The 19944-nt window shown below is 35.8% G+C and overlaps 1 protein-coding gene across 2 annotated transcripts in view; it reads left to right on the top strand.

Moving 5' to 3' along the window:
* The window catches only part of FAM120B (family with sequence similarity 120B), an 87232-nt gene that overhangs the window by 3582 nt on the left and 63706 nt on the right, over positions 1–19944 (top strand). For both annotated transcript variants that reach the window (XM_056487755.1, XM_056487754.1), the window contains exons 3-6: positions 2636–2816; positions 8887–8982; positions 14499–14671; positions 18444–18536. In XM_056487755.1, the coding sequence (XP_056343730.1) occupies positions 2636–2816; positions 8887–8982; positions 14499–14671; positions 18444–18536 (543 nt within the window). The remainder of the gene's footprint in view (positions 1–2635; positions 2817–8886; positions 8983–14498; positions 14672–18443; positions 18537–19944) is intronic.

Here is a 19944-nt window from a genome sequence, read left to right as displayed (position 1 = left end):
GCATCCCACATGGACAGGGATGCACTGGTATTGGGGTGAGATATGGTGTGTCTGATTGAGTCACTCTGGGAAATTAGATGTATTATCTTAGGGTGGTGTACCTGGCTAATAGAAAATGTGCTGTTTTGCATCATAGTTTATGGAATAGTAGTAAGTCTAGGGTACAATTCTGTAAATTCGTGGCAGTTAAGATAACACATTGAGATTTTTTAAAAATCTATACAAGGAAGTGTATTTTAGACCCTATATTAGCCATCTGTTACTCTGTATTTTATTAGGTCCTTATAGACTTCAAACACTTTTTGAACTTTTTTTTTCTTTCTCTTGCTTATCTTGAGCATTTTCTTTAAAACTATTTTTCTGTTTCCTCATATTACTCTAAAGTAATAATATAATCTACATTTTCCTTTCTAAAAAGACTATAAGACATTTTATAGCTACATTGTAACCTATGCAATGTTCATTTCAGCTAAACTGTAGATATATTTGGGCTTTTATATTAATCACACATAGATACAATACATATCACTTTTGACTGTTGTAGTTAAACAGAAGATACTTTTTAAAATCACCAGCCATACATCATAATGAGGTGTTGAAAAATCCTCTTTCAGCTTGAAGTGCAAGGGAAAAATAGCCAGAATGCAATTATCTAGGTTGGATTATAGCCAGGACAATAGTGGCAATATCTTTATTCCTTAAGAGAATGTACCATGTGGTCTTTATGACAAGTGGTCATTATTTCTTGGCTTGGTCTTTAATTTGAAGGGTTGAAGTTCTGAAGCATCGTGCTGAGCTACTGCTCTAATAAAATAATAATGTTTAGAAACTCCATTGAAGAATGTCTCACTGTTGCTGCATGAATCCTGCATGAAGCCAGTTGCTGGGCCAAGGAAATTACAGTCAAAATGTTAGACATGTAAACTTGTCTTTTGTTTTTGTTACAAATGTACAAATATTTGTATATGCAATGTGTGTGCTTTGCTTTGTATTTTGAAACTCATGTGTAGTTCTCCTTACCTTGCACATTGTCTGAACTGCATGTAACTGGCACACAGCTCAATTCCAGCCATGTGGGCACAGCCTCGTGTTGCTGATTCTCTCAGAAGAGCATAACTTTCTAGCTGATTGTAGGTATGGATCAGAAATGAAATATTTTTCAAGATACAGACATTGAATACAGCAATATTTTTTAAATCAGCGTGTTGTTTTTTCAGTACATAAGGATGTGTAGATTATTGGCAAATTGCAGTAAACTTGCATTGTTGATGATCTCATATCTGTGACTGGTTTCTGTGGAATAGTTCAGTGCTTCATTAAAATCGTGCTTATAATTACTTGATGCCCTGTTTTTATTTTATACAGAAGTATACTTGGGGGATTACAGTGTTTACACATATTAGGAATACTGAAGTATTTATTGCAGGGAAACCTTTGATTTATTGTATAAGTGCTCTGTTGATTTGCACTGTACACAGAAAGTATGACGTTTTAGTAGAATTAGTTTTGATTACTAATGACTCAGTGGATGACTGCAGCTTTGACCTGCTGAGTTCCCAGGTTTGCAGATATAGGAATTCTGCAGAAATGGTGAATTTGTTTCTTGCCAGTGATCCATTAACTCCCAGTGAAAGAATCTGTTGCAGCTGTGGCAGGATGGCACAACCCAAACAGTACAGATAGCACGACACAGGCAGGGAGTGCAGAGCAGAGAAACATCAGAGTCTGCTCACCATATGGCATGGGAACTGGAAAATTTGTTAGTGGCACCCCATGGAAGTATTCACTCTACTCAGCTGTTTGAATGCCTCCAGAGTTTTGGTCTGGGGTTGTGAAGTAGAAAGTCTGGTGTCCAATCCAGATTACCAGTGTTACTGGTTGGAATTCTGTGCTGCCTGAGAGCATCTTTGTTGCTTGCTCACCTAGACTGTTCCCAACCAGCAGACCCTGATGGTACTGAGGCTGCTGGTAGCCAGCTGCTGTAGCCAGATGTATCTGCATCCAGTGCATGGTTAATGTGCAGCCTGGGTGATGCTGTTAATTCTGCTTTTCAACAGCACTCCTTGTTTTCCTCACTAGAGTAGATGGCATTTCTTTTCATGGTGGAGAGCTATTGCAAAGTAAAAGTGTGGTGAAGTTAAGTATTCTAATTTTACTAGAATGTAAACTACACCAAGTCAGATTGGGAAAGAAATACAGCTATCTTATATGGTTCACCTAGCAATAAAATTAAAAGTTTGCATTTTGTCATGTCTTCACTCACTGTTTAAAGAAAGAAGATACATTTTCAGGTGACTAAAGGAGGGCAGCTATGCTGGAACTCAGAATTAATTTTAAGAACAATTACTTTCTGGAAAACTGTTGTTCAAGCTCCCAGGTTTTAAGAATTAAAGGAGGAGCTAAGAAAGGCAGTGATGGTTTTCCTGGGGATTCCTGTCCCCAGGACAAAAAGATGGATGTCTGAAAATACACTATACTGGCGTTATTCAAAAAAGCACTTGTTCACTCCCTGGCTATTCCCTCCATTTCTACTGATAGAGAAATACCTGTTTCCTCAAACACTGAATACATGTTGTTACTTTTTGATTCTTCTTAATTTTGAAGATAATGCCTTCTTCCTTCTTTGAACAAACAGTTAGCTAAAGAACAGCATATCCAATCTGAAAATTTTACAATCTTCAATATCCTGAGTCATGGAACAGTTGAGTGCAGCAATTCCTTGGAAGATGACTGTGATACAGAGATTCCTGGACAGGCACTTATCTACCGCCCTGCTCGTCAGCATATTTATTCTATCCTGTTGGAATCTGGAAAAGGTAAGGATTAAACTACTTACACAGTTATTCAAGTGTACTTTCAATTTTGAAATATGAAATCTTGAATTCATTGCTTCAATGGCTCTATCAGCATTTAGGATAGAAAATGCATTTAGGATAAAAACACTGAGCTGCTGAAATGTAGTTCTTATGGAAGTAAGAAAATGTGAGAGTGAAATTATGGGGCTTTTTCTATATGCTGTTCTGTTTCAGTGCTTTTAAAGAGATTTTTAAGAATTGGAGCTTTTTTCCTTGCAATGTGGGAAGTTGTGAAAGTTGTTAATGGTCAAAATATTGAGCAAAACAGTGATCTTTAGATTTTTGAAAGTTTGAGAGTATATGAAACCTAATGTTGCTCGAGTAAGTGTGGCTCTGGATGAATTAGTGAGTTGTAATACACTTCTACAGAACAATAATGCACTGTTAAAGTTTTACCTTCTGTTGATTTTAAGCCTGCAGTTTTCAGAACAGTCAAATGCGGTTCCTGTAATAATACAAATGCAAGTAGTCATGCCAGTGATTATTAATTCTTTCATCCAAGTGCTAGAAAATATGATTTCCTTATCCAGTGGTGTAACCAGATTCGGTAGCAGGTACTTATATCTGTGCTTGCATTCATCTCCTTGAAGACAGAGTTCTTTATTCACATCCTTGGACCAATTTCATGTTCTTGAGACTTCCATTAGGTGAGTGTTATCTTTACAATGTCTTTCAGCCAGCGAGTTGAAAATTAAAAGTGTACTGAACTTTTATTCTTTTGAATGTGTTGATTTCTCCATGGTAATTGCTTTACATTTTATTGATGAAAGTGCACCGCCATCAAACCTAATACTCAAACTATTTGCTTAGAAAAGCACAAAAAGGTAATTAAGTACATGACTTCCCTCAGCAGCCAGAGGTTGAAATTGTGCCATAATAGGAAAAACTGAATCAGAGTTTACATAGCAATTTGGAGAGAATAACAAAAATCTCAGCAGTAAGCATGCACATCTGTCATTTTTCATTTTTTGGTGTACTGCCTCCAAATTTTGTAGATAATTATAACTTGGTTGGGTTTTACTTATTCATCTAAACAGCAGGATATTCATTGATGTTTTCAGAAACACCCAGACCAAAGTTCCTAATTAACAATTGTTGCTGCAAGACAGCAGGGTGGTAGGCAGGTTAGCATTTCTGTTACAGTGGCTTTAGTACTCAAAGAAGATTAGAATTGAAATACAGAAACATTTATTTAGAGTCATATTGAAAATTAAATTTTAATGTGAAAGTTGTCTTCTTTTAAGGAAGTGATTTTAGAATCAAACCACAGATAGCATGTGTTATTTATTCTCAGTTCAGGCTTCCAATTCCAGAGATGATTTTCTAAAGTCATAGTACACCCTCAGTTGTTAACCCTTCCAGAAAGGTAGATAGATTGTGTCTTCACAGGTGTCTCCATTAAATCTGCATTTTGAGTGTTTGTATCTACCTCTAACTGCTTTAACTGTGTCACTTCCTAGTAGTTAATGGTTTTTTTTTATTCCAGTGTATAGTTGCTTCTAAGTCAAGAGTGTAGATCATTAGTCACAGTCTGTATTGGAATGCATAGGTATGTGTAAGCATTTTTTTATGGATTCACTGCTAGACCTACAAGGAAGTTTTGTTTTTTACAAAGTAAGTAGAATCCTTTGCCAGTTTCCCTCAGATGAGGTCAAGTTCACTATTTTTTATAATTTGATAAGAGATAGGATGGGAAGAAGTAGTTCTACACTGTCTGTAGGTTGTAGTATAATATAGAATCACGTTGGATTAGCCTTAAAAAAGAGAACACTTACTGGAACAAGACAACCAATTAAATTAGTCCATTTGGAGTGTCCATGTCTGCCACCATTATACAGATGCTGATGTAGCTAATTTGAAGCTAACTCCACTAACTCTACACAATATTCCAGTTTGCAGTGGTGGTGTATGTGTTAGTAGTCCTCTCTTTTACTCCTTAATATTCTCAATTAAAATATGGTGGAAACTGACTTCTTTGCAGTTTGCAGATCTTCTTATTTGCTGTTAATTGGCAAAGCAGACAATATTTAGTAAAAGCAGTGGTTACAGTTCTAGTAAGAACAGGTTAAAGCTAATGTAAACTATTTGCCCTACTCTGAAACAAGAGATGGTTAGTTTTGAATATCTAGGTTGTGTTTTCCAAGGGTGCCTAAGAGACCCACAAATCCATTGGAGCAGGATGTCATATCCTTTGAAACCATTGTCCCATACCATGCCACTTTGCCTGAAGCCATAGTGGGAAAAGTGTTGCTTTTGCTACCACCACCACTTTCAGTAATTCTCTTGCACAGCCACTCGTTTCAATCCCTGTGCATTGTCTCAGTTGTGCTGGTGCAGCTGTTTGTGCAGCTGTGTGGTGGCCTAGTTTGAGAAACTGAAAATAGCCTCTGTCTGTCTGTATTCCCTGCGTTTCTGTGGTCAGGTAACTAACCTGGTTCTGTTTCCCTATCCTGCTCTGTGTAGCCATAAACAGCTGTGGTGAAACACCCCAAGGGAATGGCAGGGAGTGGGAATGAGCAAATCACTGCCTGCCTGTAAAAGGTAGCAGTCCTGCTGAAAGAATTGCCTATATAACCTTGCCTTTGGTGTAGCTTGGTAGGCATGTACCTTAACTCATGGAAATGTTGGAGAATCACAGCCTTTTATTTGACCCTACAGAAATAAATAGCAGGCTGATGGTGTCTGACAACAGGGCATTTGTTGCCTGGGTATTTCAAAAGTAAGTTTATTTTTAATTGAGCCATTTCTGATCAATATGTGAAATACTGTGTGCAGTGATAGAAATTGTCAACATTTTAGCATCCTTCTGAGAAAAAGTACTTTTGGAAAAATTCAAGTAAGGGGAGCAAGTAAAAGTAAATAATGCACCTTGATAGGCCAGCCAAGCTTTCTTATGTATGCTAAGAGTTCAGTACAAAGCCAGCAGGTCTTGGCACTAGTGCAGTCCATGGAAATACCTCCACCTGCATGTCCATTGCCAATTAGGAGGTTATGTAATTTAGCCTGAGCTCGTGGCCAGCTCCTCGAAGTCCTGGCATCACTCCCAGTTCTAACATTAGCGGGCCAGACTGATCCTTGCTTTGACACTGTCAAAACCAGTCCATTAGCAGAATTTTTGCCAGTTATCACCAGTGACCACTCAGGAGAGTTGGCATTGTTGCAGGTACAGAGGAACAACATAACAACATTTTCCAGCTGTCTCGTGGTTTGCACATAATTGAAGCTTTCCTTAGTCTACCTAAGCAGTGCTTTCACTGGCATTCAGAATCTATTTAAACAAAGAAACTGCTATTTTTTTTCATTTCATTGGTGATATTATTTATATGCATTGTGGGGAAAATGTTTGAAAAATTAGTGGTTTTTTTCCCCAAGACACTTCCATGTGGAGAGGGTTGACATTTAGTAATCATATCTCCATTTTGTTCTTGGTATGTTAATGGGCTGTCAGTTTGCAAGACCTCACTTTCAGCTATATTTATTTGGCTGTTTATGTGAACAGTAATATACATTTGTTACTAGTGGACTACAGTAATGAAAAGTACTCAGCTGATGTGGTGCTATGTCCTGTACCTACATTCACAAATAGTAAAAGAAATGAAACTGTAGACTACCTACTGACTTCTCTTTTTACTGTACATGAGTTCAATGGTTGATGTAAAAAATAATCTCTCACTGGCATTTAGAATCAAGACACATTTTGAGAAGTTTTTCTGTGAGTTGTGGAACTCATAAAGAGCAGTGCTCCCAACCAGCACAGTTTTTCTATTTTCATGCTTCATTATACCATCTTAACTTCTTCTCATGTCCTTCACAACTCCCTCCTGTAGTATATGATTCCTAAGCATGTTCCCTGTTGCCTCCTGCCCTTCCCAAATCCCATCTATCTTTTTTTCTCAGCTCTAGTTCTTCTACAGCTATTTGTGTATTGATTTGCCATTCAGTCTGTTTGGGTACAACAGGTAAGTTGACTTTTCTGCCTTTTCTTTCAGCTGGTGCCCTAATAGGATCCCTCTGTCAGCTGAGTCTCCAGTTTCACAAAATGTTTAGGGCTTTAATCCATTTGAAATCACTTCTCCTTTGTCAGATTTAGTTGAAACAGAGCAGTGCATCCATGAATTAATTATAAGACAGATGTCCTAATTGTATTAGGTTGTCTCCTTAAGAAACTGGGCTAAAATTTTTGAGTCTGAGTGAGCTGCATAAATTGAATAAAGCAGAGTAATCCACACACTAAATCTTAAAACCAAATGCTAAAATGTCAGAATGTTTCTGAAAGTGACTTTGGGTTATTTAATTGGAGAGTTTTGATCATGAAGTAGCATGATCATAGACAATGATTTATAATCAAGATGTGAGACTATTCAGCTACTGGAATGTACAGTTTAAGGCCTTTTTTCTCTCTAGTGTAAGCATTTTTAGTTTTATTTTTAATGTAATCGGTTTTTGACCAGATAAGCATGGCAAGCCATGTGTAATACTACCCCTCATATTCCATGTATTGGCTCTTCAGTCCCTCACCTTTATTGGGAATTTGTGCTGCAGGCCCATGGGGAAAGAAGGAAGAAAGAAACAGGCTTGTACAACAGATTTTGTCCTGTTCTTTTTTCCTTCCCTTACCCCTGACACTAGAAATACCTCTGAGGAATTTCTGCCCTTGCACCATAGCACACAACCATTTCATTCATGTCAACAGTTGTTTCCAGCAATGAGCTATGCATGAGACCAGGAAATTATGTGACAAAACCTTTTTGGGTGGATGAGGAAAGGACAATATTGGGAAGATTTGTTTGGTTTGTTTTAATCTAGGGGAAGTTTTTGATTAGGGTCACAACACGACATCTAAAACACTTTTGCAGTAAATTTCAGGGAGATTGGAATTGGTGATAAAAGACAGGAACTTTTAAGGATAGTGGCTTCAGTACTGGAGAGAGCTGAAAGAAATTAGAGATGCAGTTCTGTGAATCTGGAAAGGGACAAGGGAAGGAAAAAGAGAAAATATTTGGAAACAGTACTCCATGTGCCCAGGACTAGCTAAACATCTTTAATTTTTTAATTCTTTAATTCTGTTTACCAGACTATAGAAAGTGAAAATTTAGGGCACTGTGACATGGCTACTATAAGCAAAACTCTGGACAGAATGCAAAACATCATTGATAGTAACAGTGATTCTATGCTGTTTGGGTTGTTTGCGGTTTTTTTAATGAAGACTTGCATTGGAATGATTTTGAGATTACTATTGTAAATTGGGTAGTCTGCATTTAAAAAATTCTTAAATACTTGATTTTTTTTTTCTGAGGGTTGGTTTGTTTGTGGTATTTTAAGCATCAAGTAGTTAGATGCACAGTTCCTATACTGGAATTTTTAATTTAAGGGGCATCTTTAGAGGGGCTGAGTAGGGTTGAGGTTAGGGACTAGGAAAGCCACTTGAGATACTATGTATAAAAAATTCCTTTATGCTAGATAAAAGATCTGGAACAATGGGCTGTAAAAGCTCTGCATCTAATGGTGGGACGACTCCATTGCTGTCAGCTTTCTAATAGCCATCAAGGCCTCCCTATGAATATTTTGGCTCGAACCCTTGCACAGGAAATGTCAGGGCAAGTTGGGAGGTGAATCATATTAAGCACTGCCTGGAAATGCGGCAGTGTGACAGTGGTGAGAGAGTGAGGTAGCTCATGCAGACCTTGAGCTATGCCACATGCCTCCAGAGCTTCCTGAGCTGCCTTGGACTGGGAAGGCCTAAGCCTGTTTGAGAATGCTTTCCACAGACTCTTGTACTTACATTTTTGGTTGCAGCTCCCCAGTCCAAACTCATGTTTATAGTACGTAATTGAAACTCTGTTTATTTGTTCTGATGATTTGTCATAAAGATACTAAAGCTATTTTTTCTTGTTTTGTTTCTAAAGCTGAGCAAACAAGTCATCAAGAAGTGCCTTCTATTACTTTAGAATCCTGATCACAGCTGATTCCAGCTGTTACACTAGTGTCAATACTTGCATTTGACTTTCTGATCCAATTCTATCTTTTCTAGGTGGAACCTATCCTTTGGTAAAGGAGTGGTGTGTCTATTTTGGAAATCCTCTCAAGCAGCCAGACCTGATACAACCTGTACAACCTTCTGTTGCAGGTAGAATAAAAATGTATATGAACGTATATATGTGTATAAATGTAAACTGAATCACTTCACTAAAATGAGGTTGGACAATCCATCATATCTTTGATATAGAATCCATGATGACTGTGGAGAATAAGGAGCTAAAGAGCTGCATACTTGTAGTTGCTTTTAATTACTCTTTGTAATTATAATAGGATTCAGCTTTGAGATACATGCTTTTAATAAAAAAAAAAAACAAAATTGGGCTGTCTGTTTCTGTGAAGCTGTTTCTACTCTCTTAAGCCTCAAATATTTTTTGTGGTTTTTATCTTCTTTCCTTTGGTAAAAAGGAACATTATTGAACACTCTTAGTGAAATTAGAGTTATGAGAAATGTGTTACATTTATGAGGAAGTATCAGACATTTCAGTCAAAAGATTGAGCACTGTATATATAATTTTATATATGTATTTATGTATATATATACATACACACAATTGTATCATGCAGTATAAGTTTAGGATGGGAAGTAAACAATTTTGTTATGTCAGGGGGGAAATTGCTCTAAGTGTTCATTTGTCCATACAGTTGTATCATCCTTGTTCTCACAACTCTCTCTCCCTGTCATCTATTATCAAATAGATCAGCAGCTCAGAGGTTTTTCTAGTCTTTCACGTGGAATGTATTTGTTCCACTGATACCATTGATATCTTGTTAAGAAAAGTTACTATCTACAACATCTGTAGAGTAATTACATCTTCCTTCAGCATTCAGAGCCTTCTGTAGTAGTCCTTGTGCTGATCTGGTCTAAATCCAAATTCAGAAGCTGAACTGCAGGCACTTCTTTGTAAATTTATAGTAAATTTTCTTTTTAGGTATTCATATTTGAAACTTATATATTTAATGAGAGTATTTGGATTCAAAGATGAAGGAAAACCAGATGCTTTTAAGATATGAGCCTTTTGAAAATAATTTTTAAAGGGCTATTCAGAAAGAAATAGGTTATATAGATAAAGTACAAATGATATACATTTCATATACAGTACTTTCACTGTCCTGACACAACATTAGGAGAGTGATTATCTAATTGGCTTTAGCATGAAATTACTGTGAAATTTTCCAAATGGAATATGAATATGGAGAGTAAAAATTGATCAGTCCATCCTGTGCAACTGTTTTATTTCAGCGTACAGTGGTCTGGGAACATGCTGCAAAACAAGGAAACAAAACTCAACAAAGTATAAACCGTACCTATGTAGTTACATTTCAAATTGTCTGGCAAATATATTGTATTTACTGTTGCAAAATTTTCCATCCCAGATAGTATAGTTCTTTCCTTTCTGGAGAGGAATTCACTTAATCTCATGTACTCTGGTTCTATAGCTCTATAACATACAACACATAGAACCCACCTTCATGTTGACAATAAACAGGATTTTAAGTGTGTTTGTTTATAGCAACCACATAAGTGGAGTTTATAAAACCAGAATCTTCTCAGATACAATCTTTACTAACTCAGTAATGAAAGGCTGTTCAAGCAGACTATTAAAAAATGGGAGGAGGACTTTTAGTGTTTATTTTTAGTGCTCTGTTGTCATTCCTTCAGCAGACAAATATTTTTCTAAAATTTTTGCAGTCCATATTTGTATGCCTTACATTCGCTCATGCATCTTTGATTTTCTACAGCATGGCTTTCTAATTCACCAAATAAGGTTCTCAACAGCACATCACATTTTTCAGACAGGGATCACATTTAGAGCTAAATTTAAAGTTGTTTTAGGAAGTTAGAGTTCAAGGCTGTCAATCAAGACCAGGTTAGTCAAAAAGACAAGAAAAAATTTTACCAAAAACCTATTTGAAACATCAAAAGTGCAATTAATTTGGGAAGGCTATTTATCTTTTTTGAAAAAACTGATAACCTGATCATCAAAACTACTTTAGAGTTGTAGAGAGAATATATAGAAAATCCTTACTATTTCCAGTTTAATTTAGATTTAGTCTAAAGAAACTGTGAACTTTAAACTGTAGTGTAAAATAATGATAAATACTATAAATTTTGCATTGGGTTTAAAAAAAAGTAGAATTCCTACTAATGTTTTGTGTGTGTATGAAACAGCAGAAGTGCCTCACATCTGGGAAGATTGCAGGTGATAGATTGAATGTTAGCTTTTTTTAAAAACAAAATATTCAGTCCTAAAGGCAGGATGGTAAGTAAGATGATAAAATATATTTAAAATGTAGTATGTATTATCTATATTTTTTTTTGAGACACAGTCTTCTGAATTAGTATCTGTGCTTGCTTGCATTACCTGTGTCCCTTCCTTCTAGAATGTTTCTAGTTCTAAAGTCTTTGCTGGAAATGTATAGATTCTGCTGTTCATTTTATTTCAGAAAATGCATGGGATACTGTAGCTTCATACCACAGAGCTTGGATGTACTTTCAGTATTCTAATCATTGCATCCTTCATGAATGTGTCATGAATATGTTTAAGTTCAAAATGCTGTCTCTGTCTTTAATGATCAGATTTAATTGGCATTTGAGTTTTTTTGCCACAGTTGTTAAGAAGTTACCATTGAGTGTTCCTAGCAAGTATATTTTTATAAACTTATTTTTATTGCTCAGTATTTACATGAGCATGTAAAAATGAAGAAGTATTAAAGTTCTATTACTGATGTTATTAAATAAAATATCACTAGTCATTATTTCAAATATATATGAATGTTTACTATTATACATTTATATCTGTATACACAGTAATGCTGTGTTTAAAGTTGGTACAAATGTGAAGATCACCTTTGTTTAAGTATTGAGTTAAATTAAATAATAGAATTAATGCATTCCACAACTTTTGCATGTATTGCATATTCATAAATTGATTATTGAAATTCAAACAGATGAAATAAATGTTTATGTAGTCCCTTGAAGTGCTTTTGTTTCTCATGCTGCTTTCTATATGATAATGGTATTAAATGTGTGAGTATAAAGGAAAAGGGTAAAAAGTGATTTGTCTGTGCTTTTTTTTTTTTAACTTGCGGGTTGTCTATTTTTTTTATTAGGCAAGTAGTATCTCACCTCCGTGGAGGTCTTTTTAAAGCTCCTCTTCTTGAGGATCCTGAGGACTGCAGTTTACATAGTGCTGAATATGGTTTTCACACAATTTTGTGTATATTGAGAGTAATTATGTTTGTAATTCATGGGAAATAGTGGTTCCTACAACCTTAACAGATAACTTTATTATTATTAGTCTTTATAGTAAAGATGTTTCAATTAGGTACATACAAATATGCTTGGTGTATTTTCCTCTTGTTACTCAATTTTGGTTGTTTCTTGGGTCAATTTAGTAAATATATAGACATGTTCAGAAAATAAGATATTTCTCCTGCCTATCCAAGTAAATTTCTATTTCAGAAATGTTTTGTAATTACTGTAATGTAGTGAGGGTGTAGCTAAAGCAGAGAACATTTTAAGGGTCTACTGTAGATGAATCTTAGATCTGCTGTGGACTGCATGAGTGGTGGGACAGTCATTAAAATTCAGGTTATTTTTTTTCTTTGTTTTACTTATATTTCATTTGATACAATGGATTAGTCTTGGGTATTACATGAAATTTTATTACTTGAAGAAGAGAACCCTTCAGAAGAAAAAGTGCCTTTTGTTGATTTGTTCCAAAAAGAGGCAGCATCAAGTTTTCTTTCCCAGAGTATATAACTCATAATTTATCAGTACCTTTTTTTCCCAGGCGTAAGCAGATGTTTGTGAAAGCATAAGAAACTGTTTATGGAAGAGATGTCTTGAATTTTTTGTTGAGCTCTCTCAACACAGATCTACAATCTTGAATATTGACCTAGTTAATGGTTCTACCCTAAGAAAGAAGGATTTCTGTTTTTAGGTATGCCTCTGGATGCAAAAGAGAACTTTCCTTTTAACTGATTCTTGGTGTATCTCTTTATATGCAGAAACCATCAAAACTATTTGAGTTTACCCATGTACAGATTGTCTCACACATCAGGGTTGCTTAGGCTTGGTAGGAAAATTTGGCTTTGTTTTGATTTTGTGCACGTTATATTGTATTTTCTTCCTGAAAGTCGGTCTCTGCTTTCTTTTTTTTTTCTTAAGGCAGCAATTACCAATATCAAAACCAGTAATGTGAGTCTTGCTGTGCTGTCTCACTCCCACTCACTGTCACTATTTGTGTTATCTCTTACGTGCATTTCTACCTTCAATGAAGCAACTGCTTTGGTTTTTTTCTTAATATTACATTTCCCTTGGAAATATGGTCAGAAACTTACAGATTATATGATAGTAGTTCTTTTTATGGTTAAAACTTTTGACAGGAGAGTTAGTCTTAAAAATAGTAAAGGAAACATCCATCAGGGAGATAAAGAAAATACTAACTTTTCTTCTAGTTTCCCACTCTCCAAAGAATTAGTACCATTTGTTTAATGGGCTTTCCTGGCTAAATAAACATCATCTATGTAGATTTCAACACCTTGTCACTTTAACCATTTATTATCACCAAGTGTTCCTAACTGGTCTGCAGCTGCTGCATGTCACAAAAAAAAGGAAGAGGTGTTACCAAATGTAGCTTAATTAGTCCACATTTAAAATTCACACCTCGTTTTATTTAACTACAGAAGCAGCCGTACTTTATGGTACAATTCTGGCTTTTATTGAGATTCTCAGGCATAACCAGTTAGCTGTTGTGTTATTTCACGTGCATTAGTGTTTATTTTGATAACAGATTAAATGTAATTTAAATGAGGAGCAAATTTTGCATCAGCCCACACGTGTCACAAGCTGGGAGATGGCAGCATGGGGTAAATATTAAAGATTCAGAGACAAGCGTGAATGATACTAGAGAAAGTCTGGAAAGATCCATTATTCATAACTGATGACAGTTCTTTTGTGTGTGCTTGCAACAGTGTTTCATACAGTAGCCTAGGAAGTGAAAAATACCAGATCGCCTTGGTTTTCGTTCCCAAACAGGAATGTGCTGCAGAGGAGTCAAAGCCACACAGTGCCTTGTGGAGAATGCCTGCTCACCACCAAATGGCATAGGTGATCATGAGGGAGACAGTAAGAGCATCCTTTGGAGACCCCTGATATGTTAACTCTAGCAGAGAGAGAGAAAAACACACATGATGGTTCTCTGCTGAATCACTGTTTTGTGGTAAAGTGAGCTTCATTTAATGCTGTGCATCCACAAGGGAAAGGACACACTTGCAGGCAAACTTTGCCCTTGCAGAGGTTAAATGCTTGCTGTCTCAAGGTTGTATATGTTATTGTAAGGGTTGGATTCAGTCCACTCTGCTAAAACATGCCTGTATTCAATAAATTTTGTTTAAATTACAGGCCTTTTTTTTGGTTAATTTTTTTTTCAAATGCAAGTTTTGTCAAATACATTTTATTTTTGACTCTGTGGTCCTGGCAAGTGCCAAGAGCATTTCATTTCCTTTCCTGCCAGAGCAGTCATTTCCTTTCAGATTGTAATGAGGTAGACATGTTTTATCTTGCTGCTGCCAAAATAAAATAATGGATTTCTTTTGTAGGTGGAACACCTAATTTGAAAACACTGTGGCTTGCCAAAGGGCCTGATGTGGAGAAGCAGCGGTACAGTACATTTCTGGCATGCTTTCACCTTCAAGATGAGATGGAAGAGCTCCAAGCTCTGGAAGCACCTGTTGCAGGATTCTGCTGCTTGCTGGCCTATCTTATGATGCAGGTAAGAGGGATAGTAGCTTTTTCCTCAGCTGTCAGCCCTGATCAGTGCAAAGGACAAATAAACTGGTTTTTGCTAGCCTGTGCTGGGCATTTCTCCTAATCCTTACTGTAGGCATAGCTGATCAAATATAATAATACTGCATTACAGTATTTTTAATTACTCCACTTAACGTGCACCATCCTGTGCAAGAAATACTTGAGGTTTTTAGTAGCTAATCATAACTCTCACATGCCCATGACAAAAGCCCTCGAGCAGTCTAGCATAGAGAGCATAAACTCAGGGATTTCCCCTGCTCTTTGGGACCTGTTTGCAAATTAAAGCAGCTCCTTCTGTGTTTCCTTTGTGTCATCAAAAGAAGGCATTCCCTTAGGTGACATTGCAGACTGTGCAAACAGACAGTATAAATATTTAGTCAGCTCTCACTACTTTTTCATGCCTTCTTGTCAGTCTACTTATTTTCAAGCCAGAATTGAGGGTATGGCTCTTCTCATTAAACTCTGAGTAATAGGGGATCATTAGGTAGCACTTATAATTCCAAATACTTGGCAGCCTGCAGACTACCTTAATTGTAATAAAGAGGGACACAAGATTAAATACAGTATTGCTTCATTATTTACTTTTCTCTTAGGTATTTAATATATTGTCTGTACTTGCCACATTTCAAATGGAGATCTCACAAGCAGATTTTCCTCTCTGAGGATGAGCAAATTATGCATTTATCTAATCTGATAAGCTCAGGTTCACTTGTACTTAAACTGAACTGCATTTTGTCTTTTGTTTTGCATTTTTAGACTCCAATTTTCCTCAATACCAAATTTGTACTGGTGTGTGATACATGAAAACAAGTTCTCCCTGATTTTTCCTTTCTTTCATTTCCCTTCATGTGTTTACTCAATCTTAGATGACATATTGAGGAAGTACATATGGGTATTACACAAATGATCCATATAGGTAACTTTTTTCTTTAATTTTTGTATAGCAGAATTCAAAATGAAAATTTTCCAAAGATAATACTTAGTAAACATCATTTCATGCCTTGCAGTTTCAAGTCAGCACCTTTTAACATGCTTGAAGTGTTTTTCCTATTAGAATGTGAAAATACAGTTTAATTTATCACTATTTCACTTATTTATTGAATTATTCTGTGCACCCTTTCATAGAATGATACCATAATTATTAGAGAAGTGTTTCTTTAGTGGGATTAAGAAGAGGAGTAACAGGATGAAACACCTACAGAATTGTGGATTTACTGAACCATGATCACAGAATATTAATAAAATAGAAAAATGGTTTTCAGAACTTACTATCCAATGGCCATTGTTATAAACAGAGACTAAATCAGATTTACAGCTCTTGCTTTCAAGAGGAGTAACAGCAGAGAGATCATACAAAGGGCTCAGCTTGGTGGAAGATGTTTCATGGGCAGTTTTTCTAGAAGTGCCCCACTTTCCTGATTGTCTTCTGCCCTTGGAGTTGCACTGATGCAATCTACCCCGGTAGCCAGACTGGGGAATTGATTTGGAGTAAAATGTTTTCCATTGCTGAGTTATTTAAAACTTTGGTTATTTCTCTGATATTGTCTGTTTGTTCTTTTGGGATGTTTGAGAGGAAGGAGTGTCAGTAGCCATGCTTTGAGTTGGCCATATTGCTTCCATTTGTTTTATAGCTGAGAAAACAAGGCTTGTCTAGCTGTGTTCAGACTCTTGTCTTTACAGCTCAGTCTTAAGTTTTTATTAGAGAAGGAAGGTGAAATGTTTCCTCAGAAATTATTTAAGTTCAGAAAATTGTAAGTTGCCTTGAAGCAGGCCTGAAGTCTTCCCTCAGCTCATATGAGGGAAAATACATTTTTTTAAAATTTCATTACTTATAATTTAATCCAAGATAAAAATGAGGGTTTTGCAGGAACCAGCATACTGACCAACTCATCTAGCTTCCTCAGAATGTATGTGCAAGTATTTAAGGAAAGTTTCAGATGCAGATTTTTCAAAGTAAGAAAAAAGTTAACAAACCTTAACTATGTAAAAAAAGTGCTGATATGAAAAAAAAAATTTTCAAGGATACCTTTCAAATATTCTCTAAATTAAGAACAAAAATAGTGAAAAAAATACAAAATATTAGGTCTATCCTTCAAGTTGGCTAAGCAGTGAATGAGTTCAAATCAAACAGTGAAGCCTCCAGACAAATGGGAATTTTCTCTTTCGATCTCTAACAGTTTTGGATTGAAGCTGACTGTGGAGCTGTGATAATTCACCAAGTTTGATTATTGAATAAAATATTTCTCTAAATAAGTGGTTTTACATTCATAAGTATTTTTGGCTGATCTTCTCTGTTAGGGCCGTTTTCTTACTGTTGTACTTGCAAGGAATCTTTGATTTCCTTTTCTTAGGACAAAATTGTGCAAGCATTAAGAATTGTTTTGTAGATAAAAGTCACTTTTTCTGTTACTTCAGTGTATAAAATGTGCATGTTTAGTAAACCTCTCTTGTTGCCATCTACACAAAGGTGACACCTGACTTGAATTACAGGGTAAAGTAGATCCATTATCAGATCTTAGCAGACAGGTAGAGTTAATGAATACCAAGGAGTATTTTGAAAGCTTAAAATGTTTCTGATATCCTTCACATTCTTGTGCTTTATGCAAGATTTAACAGCATCATGGAGGGGAAAGTATTTTATATGGGGACAAGCAGTAGGGTCTGATTAAAAAAAAAAATTCTGAATAGTGGTTGAATTACTTTTATCCTGTTAAAAGAAAGGCACTGCAGAGTTTTAGGCAGCCTCTTAAGTGTTCTGTTTGCCCAGAATGCACGTTTCTCCATTTTGCAAGAGAAACCTCTCCTCAAGTTCCAATTGACAAGGAATTGTAATGCTTTATGGATCTCACTTTGGAGCTCTCTGTATATTCTCAAATGCTGTAACAGATGTGTGGTCTTGGTGCACTTATATAGTACATAGTGTTTTATAAGAGGAAGGAAAGGATTAGAACTCAACTGGTGCTATCATGGAATCATGCCAGCTGCTCTCAAGGTGCTGTCTTTCTTCTAAGCTGATCATGTGCCTCTGCAAAATCTCGAAACACTTTTTCACAAAGAAGTGGTGCAGAAGAAGTGCCCATTCCCCGTTTACTGATAGAAGTGAACTGTTACATCAATCTAGACTTGTAATTTCCATTTCCCTGCTTGAACATTTCTGTTTTGAATTTTTCCTGCTTCCATATGTAGCCTTAAAATATGAAAGAAGTAAAATATGCTTTGATAAGTCCTGAAATTTTGGTTAAAATAAGTAATTGAAATATTTTAGAATATTTTAGAAATTTCTAACAGATAAATGTGTAAGCATTTTTTAAAATGCCTAATGGTCATCATATCTGTGGCTTATTGAGATGGTCCTATGTCTTGGTAATAAAGTTGTTTGGTTTTTTTTAATCTTGTTTTGTTTTTTTTACTTGATGTTACAAAGAGGGAGAAATTTCCTGTTATTAATAAACTCCAAGGGAAGTGGAAAAGGGAATAAATGAAGGGTGGGCATTTTGTTTGGAGTATGAAAATTTATATGTATGCACTATACACAAGTGTTGGGATATGCACTTTATTCAAGATGTGAAAGAAAGTATTTTGTTCCCTGTGTGTTTTCCTAGATTATGCATTCGTGGTGGTCATCATTACATGAGGTGACTCCTCCAAGTTTGATGTGCTTGAGCAAGAGGGTTCAATTTTCAGAAAGCTCTTCTTCAGAGCCTTCAGATAATGTGTCATTTTTTCATCTGTTTTAGGTCAGTAGCCTCTCTCTGGAGGACTTAAATGCATTTCTGGCACTCATTCTCTGCCTCAAAGGGAAGTCAGCAGCCCAACTGACAGGCCTGCAGGTATGGACTGAAATAACTGTGGAGCATGAAATACTCATGGTAACATTGTGATAAATGTTTTGGGGATAAATCATTCTGCATTAGTTTTTTTACAGATATAGGAGCTAAGGGTCAGGGTAAATATATAGGCTTTTCACGTGCTATATTTTGTGTGAATACTTATATTTGCTAATCACACAAAAAATTAAAATGGGAGGGACATTTTGTGGTGGTTGCAGTCCTAGAGTGAGCAAATTATTCTCAGATTTCTTCCTTCCTTCTTTAGCTTCCAAACTTCCATCTGATGAAAAACTGGTAATGGTGAATCCTGTCTTCCAGTATTGCTTAATTTTTTTTACCGAGGAGGATTTTGGTTTTGGACACGGGTTGTATGAAAATCTCTAGATTAAGTTAAATTTTGGTATTACTACTTGAGGGAGAATATAAACAATGCAAACCTAAACAGAAAGAAGTTACCTAATGTGACTCACTGTGGTGAAAACCGTTTGTAGTATACCATTCTTTAACTGTTTGGAAGTTCTTTTAAATATTTTATATAATCCATGCAAAATCTGTTTTTTCCTTTCTTATCTTCTGCCTTTCCACATGTGGATTGAAGATTCCTAAGTGTTTATTACAGAAGAACCATTTAAACAGTTCTTCCTCCAAATGAAATTATGCTATAGATTAATTTCAATTTTGTAGCCTGAAATTGTAATCAATGTCAATTGTAATCACATGTCAATTGCTATTTGAGTTGTGGGTTTACATAAAAGTAAGTGGGAAATGGTTAGAAATGGTTAGAACCTTAACATATCTTCTTTCTGTAAATCTAACTTGTATTTCCAGTAAATTCCTTATTTCTTTGAACAGTCCATGAGAGAATTTTGAAATTACTTTTTATTGATCTCAAGGTAATGCTCCTGTTACTATCCATTTGTTTCTAGTGCACAAGTACCAAAATAACAAAACCAATGTGATTCCAGTTCCATTATTTGATTCCTTATAACAGATGAAGTCCAGGCTCCTATTAGTTTCTTCAAACTCATCACAAATTTGATTTGTAGCTGCCTGTGTAACAAGAAAAGGAAGCAATGGAGTGAAGGCAATATGGAATACAGCAGAAATGTAGGATTTATTTCTGTCAGATACATTACTGCACATAGTGTTGCAGTCAACATTGGGAGGATCAGTACTTCATCAAGTGTGCAGTCGTTCAGCAGCAGCATAAAGGAAATCAAGCCCAAGCAGGAAGTGTTGAAACAATTTGTTTATAGATGCACTTACAGGGATTGTTACATAAGTTTCTAAAGTGCTTCGAAGTTTATTCTGGTCGAATTAGAGGTCTTTGTGTGATTCATCTGTGTTTGTGGCTCTTCGAAAATATAAATCCTCATCCAAACACATTAAATTAATCAATGTATGCTAC

This window comes from Oenanthe melanoleuca, chromosome 3, assembly GCF_029582105.1.
Source record: "Oenanthe melanoleuca isolate GR-GAL-2019-014 chromosome 3, OMel1.0, whole genome shotgun sequence".
Classification (NCBI taxonomy): Eukaryota; Metazoa; Chordata; class Aves; order Passeriformes; family Muscicapidae; genus Oenanthe; species Oenanthe melanoleuca.
Note: the sequence above shows the minus strand (reverse complement) of the source record. Positions and strands in the feature narration are given on the sequence as shown.